Below are 13,876 nucleotides of genomic sequence, written 5' to 3'. Positions count from 1 at the left end.
TCTCCTTCCTTCCTTCCTTCCTTCCTTCCTTCCTTCCTTCCTTTCTTTCTTTCTTTCTTTCTTTTGACTTTCAGGAAACTGGGCAATGCATAAAAGTTGCAAAGGCCACCTGTGGCAGATTAATGTCAGTTCTCATTTCATCCCCTGGAGAATTTTCACACATTGCACCCTAAGGGGTGCATTGACATTCATAGCTCCTCCAGGGGTAGAAACATATGGAGACTCCACGGGGACAAACTTCATGATCTGAATTACCAATCAGTGTGCGTCTCGAGGCTCAGCTGTGGAAAGACTTGCAGATAACAAGACTTCATGCTTCTGCAATTCTCATTTTAATCTGTCTGTTACTAAATATGGTTTCGCTGTCACTCAAGTCTCGGGGAGCAGCTTACTCATCCGTTTTGCTGGTGTAGCCCCATTAGAGTTTATGCGGCTACGCGGCAGCAAGTGATCAATGATCTCTTTGCCCCAACAGAAAAGTGATTTTATGTCATTTCCACGTTATTTAAAACCCCAAGATTTTTCGTTTGCTGCCGTATTCACATCAGCCAAGGAGTCCAAAGCCAAAAGCATAATACCATTTCTGTACATAATTGGAGTGGACCACCTGTACATTATTGAGGTGGGGCACTGCTTGCACCTGGGGGAAGGGCGAACAGGACAGGACAGGGCATGATGGAAGTCACAGCAGTTAAGGAAATGAAAGAGGAGTGCTGGGCCACAGAATGGAACGTGCCCAGCTATGGCTTTGCCCAGCACTCCTCCTGACATGGTCAGCTAGGTAGCTTCTCTGACCATGAAGATGCTACAATTAAATTCCAGGTGCTCCTACAATGGTGCCCTTGAGGACTTCCCTCACCACCCATGAAACCTCTTCAGCCCCTGGCTCACTGCCCACTTTGCGTGAGGTACCAAGGCCTGTTTCAAACTACATACAGCTAATGGAGGAAGTGGAGAAACTTTTCTCTTTCTCATTTTCTCTTTCACCTCTCTCTGTTTTATTTAATTATTTTTCAAGGCAGGAAACAAGGAGAGAGTAGTACAGAAAGGGGTGTGATGTCACGAGACTAGGAGAAAACCAGAGTGGGGCAGGGAGGAGAAAGTAGAGTGCTAGTGGAGTCAGGAGGGGCAGTGAGTGAGAATGGAGTGGCAGGAGTAGAAGCCACACACACACACACACACACACACACACACACACACAAGTTTCAGAGGCATGACCTGGGGAATTTGGGAGAGAGCTGACCATAGGGGACAGTGCCCAGATCATGCTCCAAAATGTGCTCACAGGCCCCAAAGAGTTGGTAAGTTTTTTGCTTCCATAGTCAGAGGAGATTTCCATTAAGTTGCATGAGCACCCAGTACTACCTATGAGGAAATATCACCTCGACAAAGGATGGTTCCCTAATACAACTGTTTCCATAGATATATAGACAAGAAGGTCCTATTATATATTATTATGTATGGTCAGCTTGCAACTGCAGCTTTCCTTTTTTCACCTTGCCCATGCACAGGTAATTTGGGATATACCTCTTAACGGAGGTGTGTTTCAACACATCTGACTACCCAAAGCTGGCAAGATTTAGCAAAACAAAACAAACAAATGAACCAAAGCTACAAAATTATCAACAATGTGAAGCAGCCTTATACCTAGTCAGATTGTTGGTACATATTAGAGGTTACTAGGAAAGGGTCTGAAATTAAAACTATCAGGATTGTGAGGCCGCTGTAGTATTGTAAGCTTGTGGGGATGGGCAGAAGGGGGGTCGTGGAGCAAAAATGATTGCAAATGATCCTTAATCGTCAGTGGTAAAAGCTGCACGCTCAGCCACACACCTGAACGCACAAAGGTATGGGGGTGCCTTACCCCCAATGCCCTCAGGCTACTGTTAATAACTTTGTGTGATTTAGCAGGTTTTAAACTGCATTCAATTGAACGTGCTTAGACATTCTTCCACATGGTCCATAACCCTGACATGACGCGATTCTCTTTTGTGGGGAAGTTACTAAGCACTTCAAAACCCTCTTCAAACCTTCCTGCTAATCATGGCAAGATCTGAAGAGCAGCAGAGCAGGGTGGAGCTTTGTGCATGTCCCTGTCCCACCCACAGTTAAGCCCTTTGTGTGCTTGGGGAAGTGCTTGAACTGTTGCCGCTGCTGTCACCCCTAATTGTCTAATAACATAGAAGTCTTACTGAGGGGTAAACATGGAATCATTGTGCTGACAATCAGCCACTCTTTATTAGTTTGTGTGTGTGTGTATGTGAATCTAATATCATATGCAGCAGTCTACACCCCTGAAATATTGATACCTGAAATCTGTGAGGCGTGATGACAGCAGTCACCAAGTTTGGTGCCTTCTGTATGCAAACCATGGGCTCCATCACTAAAGTGGCACTGTTCCTGGTGGGATGTTTTCTGAACCTGCAGATAGCTAAGAGAATGTATAGTGCAAACAATATTTCTAAATGACTGGTTTTATTTTGTTTTTAAAAAAACGAAAATATGACAATGGCAATAACTTTTAGGTGCATGCAATAGCCCTCAAATTTTATCTCTTGATAGAAGACAAAGCCATCTGAATCAAGTTCTAGACAGAGGGAAAGTCCAGCCATTTAATTGCAACATAGAGCTTCTTTCCCCCTCCCCTGCCTCTTTTGATTGATTTGACAGGCAGAAATGCAACAGGTAAATCAGTAATGGGAAAAGTTTCACCTGCAGCTCTTGGAAACACAGTATCCCTGTTAGACTGAAAGATGGCAATCCTACAGAAAAGACTTGTTGCATACTCAACAGATAACGGCAGAAGATGACTTTGCTAAGTTTCCCTGTTTGGCTGTAAGGGAAACAGAAGAACACAATTCCAGTTTCAAGTTTTCTCCGAGGGTAAACAATAAAGGCAACTCTGCAGTGATCTCTTGTAGAATGAAATGGAGATAGTGGGCAGCCAGCTGGGTGTTTCATGGCTTGGCTCCACAGACTGCCTCTAGACCTGCCACCACCACTGCCTACAGATTACTCTCCCTGGATATGGAACTTCAGCAAATACAGAATTAGCCCTAGCTAAGTAATCTTGTTAGCATGATTCAGTGTTAAATGGATCTCGATTAAATGGGGCTTTATATCGTCCCAGCTGGAGATGATAAGCCTCTGGAAGAAAATGGCAGGAGAGGAGAGGAAATTGCTTTACTTCAGGCTGGGACATTTAACCCCATCAAACACTTTCCACTTCTTCTTTTCTGATCTTGTATCACTGTCATTTTCTAATTCCTCTGCCCACTGATCCAGTTTTCTGAAATTGCAGAGAGACCCATTTCAGGGATGAAAACTGGCCCATCTGTCCAACACTCCAGAAGTGCAAGGGGGACATGTAACTCCAGGCTTTAACAATTAAGTCTTCACAGGCCAGTCAAAGATCTGCTCCCAGCTCAGCCTTTCTTGGGGTTACTCCTAAATGCTAGCAGGGAGTGAGCAGGTGGTGGAGCAGCAGCAGCAAGAGGGGAGGAGTTTGGTTCAGTTTGCATCTAAAGGCAAATCTACCTGATCCATGCTTTCAGAGACACTGGGTCACTTTGAGGCAGTCATAGGAACAGAGGGTTGGAAGGGACCATGAGGGTCACCTGGTCCAACCCAAGCAATACAGGAATCTTTTGCCCAACGTGTGGCTTGAACCCACAATCCTGAGAGTCTCATTTTCTGCCAAATGAGCTACCCCAGCAGCTCACTCTCAATCTGACCTATGTCACAGGCTTGTTTTGCAGATAAAATGAGAACTATGTACATTCACCACTTTGAGCTCCATGGTGGAAAAGCAGGATACACACCCACACCCCTGCAGCAGTAATATTGCAGGTAAACTGGTCCCAGTTGTTAAAGGCTTGTATACTAATACTAACACTGTGAACTTGGCCCAATAGAAAATCGGCCACCAGTGCAGATCTCTTATCTGCTGGCAAGGTCTCATTCCTGTTAGTAATCATTCTGCAGCATTCTGCACTAACTGCAGCTTCTGGATCAAGTGCAAGGGAAGCCCTACACAGAGTGCTTTGCTCTGTTAGATAGTTATTAGATAGAACTTTCTGCATTTTTTATTATTTGCAATATATATTGTGGTAAGAAAGGCCTTCATTTGGAAACTGTAATTTAAGAATTAAAAACTGAGCTGAAATCTAACCAGCCAGCCATACATAATTTTATCTGGGTGCCGCCTTTTTCATAGTTAAACCATGCTCAAGGTGGTCTATAGCATGGCCGGGGGGGGGGGTACATAAATGCAAACATAGCAAAATAAATGAAACATCAAGAAGTAGACAAGTCCAGGACTCACAGCCAAGATGGTCCTCTTTGTATCCAAGATGGAAAACATAGAATCACCCCATTCATTTAACTGACGATCTTTGAAAACAGTAGAGGGGCAGGGGGAACCGTTGTCCATGGAAGAGATGGGGAATTCCAGATATTTGTTTGAGCTACAACTCCCATCATCCTTGCTTTGGCCATGCTGACCTGGGTTGATTGGATTTGGAGTCCACCAACATCTAGGGAGCGGGTGCAGGTTCTCCATCCCTACTCTCTGGTCCCAGGTTAGGTGACAGCCTGTAAACAAGGCCTAGTTAAGGGAGGGAGATTGCAGGGAGGACATTCAGGACATTCCTCACAGTGAGGAACTTTTGAGGGGTATGCTGTTATTTCTCTACTTGCAGTATTTCTAAGATGTCTATTCTTTGCAATTGGTGTCAACCCATTTCCCCTCAAAATATAGATCCTTCTCATATAATTTGGCACAAAGGGAAACTGGGCGCATCTAATAAAACCTCTTAGTGAGATTGAGGCAGCGGATCTTCTCTCCTCCCCCCTCCCCCCATCACATTGACAGAAATATGATAAACATGCAATTACTTGAATTTATCCCTAAATATCCCATTTAAGGTAGATTTACATGCTTATGAAATTTCCCTGACGCGAATCCCGGCACTGAGAGAGCAATCCATGTTAACAATGGCTGCAAATAGATGAGAAATGATATAATCTATTGGAAATTTCCTTCATTATCCCCCTAATCAAGCCCTCTATTGGGCTCTTTTCAAAAGGCTGCTGGAGAAAAAGAAAATGTTCAAGTAAACCGATGCCGGAGATAATTAATTAACTTGCCATCATCATCGCTCACAGGCAGACTCAATATAAGAAAGAGGATGTGTCCTTCTCAATTACTAAGCAGCGGTTCGCTATTGTGAGGTGAACAGCTTGCAAAATGTGATGGGATAAATCACTTCACTAAACTTCAGGCTTTGTATTCATCAATGTCTGGGTACCTGACTGTTTCCTCTTGCTTGTTATTTCCCCTGGATTTTAGGTTAATGGTCACGATGTTTTAAGAACTGCCTTTTTAAAAAAATAAAATAAAGAACCATTAAAAGCACCACAGTGCAGTTCAAGAGTAGAGATGCAGGGGTTGAGTGCCTTAAAAACCAATACAGGGTTTTCTCTCCCCCCCCCCCCACCTTAGATCTAGCGTACAACAAAACAGCTTTCACACCTGGCTAGCCACCCAATAGTTCCTCCTGCTGCGGACAGCACAGCTGCTGGTTTTCTTAAACATGTTGTCACCACATTCTACATTACCGGTTCTTGCGTTTACAAGCTGCTCCATATGTATGTAGTCATCTGCCCCAGCCTGGCCTCCCAATAGCTTAGCTGATGCTGACTAGTCCTGTTAGGGTCATGGTACTGCAACTGGGCCCCCTCTCTACCTGCCAACCCACCAACCACGAAGGCTATAACAGGGAACTTCTTTATAGATACTTTCAAGGATATCCTTCTGTGACCCAAGCTCTTTAATAAGGAGTCAATCTTAAAAGGTGTCAAGTAAAGCACTGTTCCCTGTGTGTGGCCTGAGGGAGGCTGGTTATGAATAAAGCATACTTATTTACTTTAAGAAAAACTGAAAACATGCACTTGCAGTCTTTAGACACCCCTGGGCCTGTTCTTTAATCAGCTCCTGCTTGCGCTCTGCTGAATCCAAGTACTTGCCCCCTGCCTCCCATCTACGTAGGGCCAACTAAGTGTGATATTAAATGTATGAGTACATTTGACATGGTTAGGGTCCCCCCACCTTCAAAAATTACATAACAGCCATAGGGGTCACCAGCCAAGGCAATGGGGGAGTCAATTGTTTTCCTTCCACTGTGGTCCTGTCACTACCACAACCACAGTGGCTGGGTGGGAAGCTTGCATTGGTGCCAAACAGAAACTTCCATTCCCAGAACTGATAGCAGCTTATAGGAGCAATTTTCATTAAGGGGGAGTTAATGCCTTTCTCATAGAAATATATGGTTCCAATCCTAATAAAGCCCCTATATATACTGCTGATATTTGGGGTGGGGGAGGATGACTACAAATGCTAAATGCATTCATGCATTTAACTTCATGTATTCTTTGGTCTTTGGAGTGAGTAATTCACTACATTGAAAGAATTAATTATTTTACAACAACAACAATAATAATAATAAATTTTATTTATATCCCGCCCTCCCCAGCCGAAGCCGGGCTCAGGGCGGCTAACAACAATCAAATAATCAAACAGTCAAATAATCACACAATCTAAAAATATTTCATTATGAAAATTAATTAAATAAAATTGATGGCAACCAATTAAGCAAAGTTCTGTGCAGGTTGCCAACTATTATATCCCATGAGGTTTTCACCAGGGAATAGAAAGGGATCTTCCACACCATTTACCCCAAAATCTGTGGCTTAAAATCACAAAACATCCAGGTCTGCTCTGTAGCAATCAGATTATTGTACAGTTACACCATACCGGACATCCCGTTAGGGGGTGTGCCCCAAAACATGTGAGATTGCTGCACCTTAAAGCATGTGTTTTTTGGCTCCGTGCTCTTGTGCAGGTGTGCACCCTGGTTTTTGGCCTCAACATGTTGGAACCATAGCTGTCAAACGTCCCTTATTTGGCGGGAAAGTCAATTATCCCAGCACTGTGTCCCGCTGCTGTCCCTTATCGATGATGTCCCTTAAATTTCCCAGGTTTCAAAGGAAGCAGCTCCTCTCCAGGAGGGAGGCTTCAACTGTGTTGCTTGGCTGCGTTGCTCACCCAATAAGGAGTCTAAGAACGACTGGGGGGTGGAGCTTGCATGCCTTGTGCCGATCAAATCAGCCGCGTTGCCTGGGGACTCGCCTTTGCTCAGCGCTTCCCAGCGGAGAGGTGACAGTGGTTTTCCTTGCTGCATCCCCTTTGCTGGGTTGCTGCGCTGTGGGAACCACCGCTTGAGGCTTCATTTGACTGCTAGCTGGGCTTTCTGCCTTTGGCTCGGAGGGGCTCAGAAGTTGAACATACCTGTGCTCTGAAAATCCCTTATTTTGGCTGCTGATCCCTTATTTTTGAGGCTGCTGGTCCCTTATTTCCAAATCTGTAAGTTGACAGCTATGGTTGGAACCTATGTTATACATGGCTATAAGCATGGGTGAAATCAAAAGGGACTTACGAACTCCAGACTGTGTGTGGAATAACAATCTCTATTTAGAAGAAGAGGAAGAGTTTGGATTTGATATCCCGCCTTTCACTCCCCTTCAGGAGTCTCAAAGCGGCTAACATTCTCCTTTCCCTTCCTCCCCCACAACAAACACTCTGTGAGGTGAGTGGGGCTGAGAGACTTCACAGAAGTGTGACTGGCCCAAGGTCACCCAGCAGCTGCATGTGGAGGAGCTGAGACGCGAACCCGGTTTCCCAGATTACGTGACTACCGCTCTTAACCACTACACCACACTGGCTGTCCTACCTGTGATTCCCACTGCCACATTCGCGTGTAATTCTGTGCCTTGGATGACTGAATTATATTGTTTAGAACGCATTCCAACCAGGTGAAAGGGCCTGAGGAGGTTGCGGATAAAAGTCAGTGAGGGGAGAGTGCATGGTCTAGAACAGTGTTTCCCAAATTGGGTCTCCAACTGCTTTTGGACTACAACACCCATCATCCCTAGCAAGACCAGTGGTCAGGGATGATAGGAATTGTAGTCAAAAAGCAACTGGAGACCCAAGTTTGGGAAACACTGCCCTATAAGTCTCAAGGGCCAGATGGAGAGGCCTGGAGGTTCTCCACCCCTGAGGTACACAAAGGGGTTAGCTCAGTGTTATGTCTGAACCTAGGACCATGTCTTGTTTTACCCTAAACAGCCACAATTCCTTGATAGTGTTTCACCATGCTTTGCTGCTGGGTTTGTAATTGTGGGTTAATTAGGGTGAAAGAAACCACAGACCTGGGTTTGAACATAATGCTAAGCTATCTCCTTCACTGTTTGTTTACCTGCTCACATGAAGGGAGGAGCAAAGTGTTTGGGCTACATGTGCCAGTACACAGCTTGCACAGAGTAAGTTTTATTAAGCCAAGGTTTATAGCTTAGTAGCATTTCGTGCAAACACAACCAATGTTTCAAACACTTTATACATTCCTGGGGTTTTTGTCAAACACAAGAAGTTCTGTTTTCATTAAGCATTAAGCATCTTAACTTCACTCTGAGCTAAAGCAAGGAAATAAGCTGTATAATATTGAAAGCTTTGGTATTATAGCTCAGTGTGGTTTCTTCGCTTTCTCCCGCTCCTTCTTGTTTCAAGAACATATTGTTCTCCCCCACAAAAAAATGGCTCTTTCCTCCTGGCTGGCTTTAATGATAAATAATATCTAATGTTATCACAATGCTCCAGGCTAATATCTAATAACTCAGAATCTTATCTAGTTCCCTAGAGCTAAAGACAAAATTCATATCAAAATTGTGTTTGATGAACTTCCCTTCTTTCTTTGGGAAATATCCATAAGCAATTTACCTGTTTCCTGTCAGTTAAATGCCTGCAAATTACCTTTGGCTCATGAGCAGGATTTATCCATTTCAAATTGCACTCGTTCTTCTTTTTGTTTGGTATTTTTAATCACATACGCCATTGTTTCACAATCAGGGGCAGACACTCAGTAGACCAGGCATGGGAACCTGCCACCCTCCAGATGTTGTTGGAGTTATAGTCCAGCAGCATCTGGGGGGTGCAGGATCCTCACCCCTGCAGTGGAACGTGGTGTTTCTCCACAGCACCATGAGAAATGTTGTTTATTTGATTTATCTACAATATTTATATACCACTGTTCATCAAAAATTGATTCCAGAGTGGTTCACAATGATAAAAATCATGGACCACCTGCTGCCAGGTAAGCACATGTCCAAGACAAAGAACAGATATGAGGAATAGCTGAGGGAGTTGGGTATGTTGAGCCTGAAGAAGAGAGGCTGACTGAGAGGAGATATGATAGCCATCTTCAGATATCTGAAGGACTGCCAAATGGAAGAGGGAGCAAGCTTGTTTCCTCCTGCTCTGGAGGGTAGGACTTAACCCAATAGCTTCAAGTTACAAGAAAGGAGATTCCGACTAAATATCAGGAAGAACCTTCTGCCAGAAATAGATGTTTGACAGTGGAATGGACTACCTCTGGAGGTTGTGGGATCTCCTTCCTTGGAGGTTTCCAAGCAGAGTTTGGATGGCCGTCTGTCATGGGTTATCTAATTGAGATTTGTGGACACCGGGGGTGGGGAGACTCTTTCCCAGATCCAGCTCTGATTGCAATGACATCAGTCTTGCAAGCCACAAAGTTTATCCCGAGCTGGTGGGGTTCAAGCTTGGTGCTGAAAGAATGAATCCAGGCTGCAGCGGGCTAAGGAGGCCTGAGTAAATGTAAGGCTGGGTCAAGCAAAAGTGCTCAAGCGGAGTCAGGATGGCCAGATGCAAATGAGGACGCAGCTCTTATGTAACAAACACTACAGTCCTCTCCCACAAATAGCCTTACTGAATATTTACAATGACTAAGTAGGTAAAGTAATACTCAAAAGCTTTGTTACTATTGTTATATGTTTGTGATAGGTAGGATATGTGCCTGAGCCCCCTTCTAATACCTGGATCCAGCACAATTCCTAGAAAAGCCAGGCTAGCTTCCTGGTGAGGTAATGGCCCCCCAAGTATGGGCTATTAAGATAACAAAGGAAGTGGCTCTGTGCCCTCTTCTTGATGAGCTGCCACCTGCCAAAACTGCCTCTTCTATGCAACTTTTAAAGGTGTGGCAACCTTATCCTCTTCTGTATCTAATTGTTTTATGTGGGCATGTTCGTTTTAACTATAACCACTCAGAGGTTTTACTGCAGTATATAAATTTTGTTAAATAAATAAATGTTGGGAGGGTAGGGAGCATCTAGGACAAGGAAGAACACTGGTAGCTAGTTCAAAGAATCATAGAATTGTAGAGTTGGGAGGGACCCTGCTATGCAGAAGTCTCAACACATGGTCCCCCATCCAATTTGAAACCATACAGGCCCCTGATTAGATTTGCAAGTATGTTAGCAGTGGACAAAGATGGCTGTGACATCTGGGCAATTACTTACATTTTGAAATGTTCCTGCAGAGGATGTGTTGTGTGAACCAGACCAACACCACTACGCCACCATGTTTTGTATCTATGAGTAGGAATGGAGGAGAAATTCCACTCAGTTCACTCCTAAAGGCAAACTATGGTCCACAGGCTGGATATGGCCCGAGGGAGTTGTTAAACTGGCCCCTGGCCCTTGCTGCCCACTCAGTCAGTCCCCGTATGGCAGCCCCACTCGGGGACTGATTTCCAGGACACAGCCACGGCTTCCAATAGGAAGCTGCAGACATCTCCCCCCCCCCCACATGGCTCCAAAAGCCGATGGGGAAAGAGTGGTGAGCATGTGCACATGTGCACTGGTGTGCGCATTCCTATGAGGGTGCCCACACGCTTCCGCGTGTAGGCGATCCAGCCCACCGGTGGAAAAGTTTGCCGACCCCTGCTATACTTTCTAGAGTGGGGAATACATGAACTGAAACTCAGCCATCCTTCAAAATTCACACTTCTTCAAATTTTGCAGTGCAGTACCCCAGCCAAGTAAAGTGTACAATAATGCACATACTAAGATAAAGTATGCACGACAATGTGCATAACAGTGAACATAACATACGAAAATGCACTATATAAGGGGCAATTGCTTTTTAAAAAAATAATGGGCACATGAGAGCCAGCGTGGTGTAGTGGTTAAGAGCAGTGGACTCATAATCTGGTGAACTGGGTTCGATTCCCTGCTCCTCCACATGCAGCTGCTGGGTGACCTTGGTCTAGTCACACTTCTTTGAAGTCTCTCAGCCTCACTCACCTCACAGAGTGTTTGTTGTGGGGGAGGAAGGGAAAGGAGAATGTTAGCCACTTTGAGACTCCTTAATGGGAGTGAAAGGCAGGATATCAAGTCCAAACTATATGAGGGAGGAAATGCATGCAGAAATTTGTATATTGGGAGACATTGGCATGAAACTGCTAGTGAAATTTCATGCAGTCTTGAAAAAACCAATCAAACTGATAGAGAACTCAAGACTGGAAGCATGAAAGATTGAAATGGACAGATTTGCCCATCCCTGTGAGAAAGGGGGAAGTGTTTCTGGTCTCTCCAGTCAAAGTAATGAAGAGCATTAGTACTTTCAGTTCATAGCATGAATACTTCACATGAACGCTGAGCAAGCATGCATACCATGCCAGATGCACCTAATCCCAAAATGGTTGTGTGGTGGTCACAGGTTGCTGCCACCGTCCTGGTTGCTGCCCTGCTAAGCAGCCTTCCTAGCAAGTGAAATCCATTGGACTCAATGACAATTTGCTTTGGCATGAACACGGATAGGATTGTTCTGTACAATGTTTTCAGGTGTTGAGAAGGACACATATGTGAAAAGGGTTGGAGGAAAACACTGGCCAATGTGTAGAGATGCTGTCACATTAGGCTGAGCACCTCTTAAGCAAATGCTTAACTTAAAAGGGAGATCATAATCCCATTATCTTCAAGGAAGCTCCCTTTGTGCTTAAAGGTACATTACATACACAGCTGTTTTGTTCCTTTCCTCCCCCCCCCCTTATTTTTAGTGGCTCCTCTTGCAGAGCCGAGTCCCATTCAAGTCACCTTTCCTTCTCCATTTAGCTTTAACGTGGCAGTGTGACATGCCAGCTCGAAATAGATCCTGAGTGAGGGAAGCTGCTCTTTTCATGGTCACCAGGCAACCATAAACAACCTGGCTGCTTCTTGTTGATTATTCTGGTGAGAAAAACCAATCTTCTCCTTCTCATTTTCATTCCGGAGAATGCTGAATTCAAAGTGATGATGCTGAAACTGTCATCTCACAAAATAGCTCCACAAATGCCTTAAAACAAAACAGCATCAAAGCACCAGCTTGTAAATACCTTTAACCTCTCTGTGGAATAAAAATCACCTCTTTTGTAAGCTATAATTCATCCCTTTGGCCTAAAAGCACTGGAAAAAAACCCTCCTAATCAGTCTCCTTTCTCACACTCCTTTATGCCACAGCAACTGCTTTGTATTCTTTCTTTTTTTAATGGAGCTGCTAATTAATTTTAAGCCTCTTTGTGTGAAAGCCTAAGAGAGCTGGATTTACCTAGTACTAGGGAGCCATCTGGTGCAAAAAGACTATTTCCTTGCCAAGCTATTCCTACTTACCTGAGGGGCAGATAGGAAGAGATGGGGGTTCTTTAAATCATGGGCAATATCCACTTGTCTTATTTTTTGTAATAATTAGGGTTGTTAGGTTGAGGCCTGAATAATGTAGGTTCTGGGGTAGATTGCTCTAGACTGGAGCCACTTGGATAGGCAGATGCTCTGAGGGCTTCATAGTACAGTGGTGGCTAGGTCATATCCTGCCAAACCTCTACAGATGTCAGATCAGTGCTTTGATCTAGTAATGTGATGGACAGCGGGTGATAAACTGAAGTTGTATCTTGACAGGGTGAAGATACTGTGCATAAGTGGTACCGATGTTTGGGAATTAGGTACATGTCCTGTTCTGGATTGAATTGCACTCCCCTTGAAAGAGCCAGTTTTGGAGATTGAGGAGAAATATCAGATCTCCATAGGACAGAAATCACAGTATGGTGCTTATTTTTTTGTAAAAAGTTGCTCTTACAGCCCTCATTAGTGATACTATTATCCAAATGTAGAAAAAAAACAATAACACCAACTGTAAATCTCCATATTAGCTCAATATTTTATTTTATTTTTCTTCTGTCTTTCAGCAACGAATAAACCATCAGATAAGTCCTTGCCAGAAGGCAGCCTTTGAAGGAGTCAAGAGCAGGTAGGGATTTCATCGAGCGCGACATCAAAGTGACAGGTTCACTTGTGTGTTTTATGATGACATGGGGGGCTCAAGAACTTCTTTGTCCTGTCATACTGTTTAATTTCCCATCATGATTTAGCCTGCAAGGTTTACCATTTTAGAATTGAGATAAAGGGCTGCTTACTAGCCTAATGGGAATTTTTAGCAAAAACATTTTTTTATCATTTTGAAGATACCTGTTAGAGAAGGTGAGTTTGGGAAAGCTCTCATTCATATTTCAAAGTGCACTGAGTCATTAACTTTGTGTATTTGGGTTTGATGTGGACACAAGAGACAATGTCGGGTTGAGGGCCTAGATGCTGAACCACAGCATGATCTCTTGCTAGGAACTTCAAAGAGGAGTTCAAGGTGAGACCCTCATATGCCAGGTTCTTCTTTCTCCCAACATCATGCTGGTTATCTGGACAATTTCATTATCATTATCACCAAAAGGTGAAAACCCACATCAATGCATGCAGCTGATTTTGCTTGTTCCCTTAATAGATGGGGGCTTGCTGTGCCTGCGCTCATTGCTCCCTCCTAACTATAAAACCAGCCCCCCGCTTACACATTAGACTAGATTCTGTATTGTGTGAATGGACCACTATATTCTTAGTGGTGCCCTTGGATGAAACTGTACCATGCAGAAGAAACTGTGCCATG

General features: G+C 44.1%; 1 protein-coding gene across 1 annotated transcript in view; it reads left to right on the top strand.

The window, feature by feature from the left end:
- Positions 1–13,876, top strand: part of LOC309527610 (uncharacterized protein) — a gene marked incomplete at its 3' end in the record, with an annotated part of 318,025 nt that overhangs the window by 131,085 nt on the left and 173,064 nt on the right. The window contains exon 4 of the mRNA XM_082214428.1: positions 13,131–13,192. Within this exon, the coding sequence (XP_082070554.1) occupies positions 13,131–13,192 (62 nt within the window). The remainder of the gene's footprint in view (positions 1–13,130; positions 13,193–13,876) is intronic.

The sequence above is a fragment of the Podarcis vaucheri genome, assembly GCF_965113315.1.
Source record: "Podarcis vaucheri genome assembly, chromosome: 2".
Classification (NCBI taxonomy): domain Eukaryota; kingdom Metazoa; phylum Chordata; class Lepidosauria; order Squamata; family Lacertidae; genus Podarcis; species Podarcis vaucheri.
The sequence above is the reverse complement of the archived record's forward strand: the minus strand, read 5'-3'. Positions and strand labels throughout refer to the sequence as shown.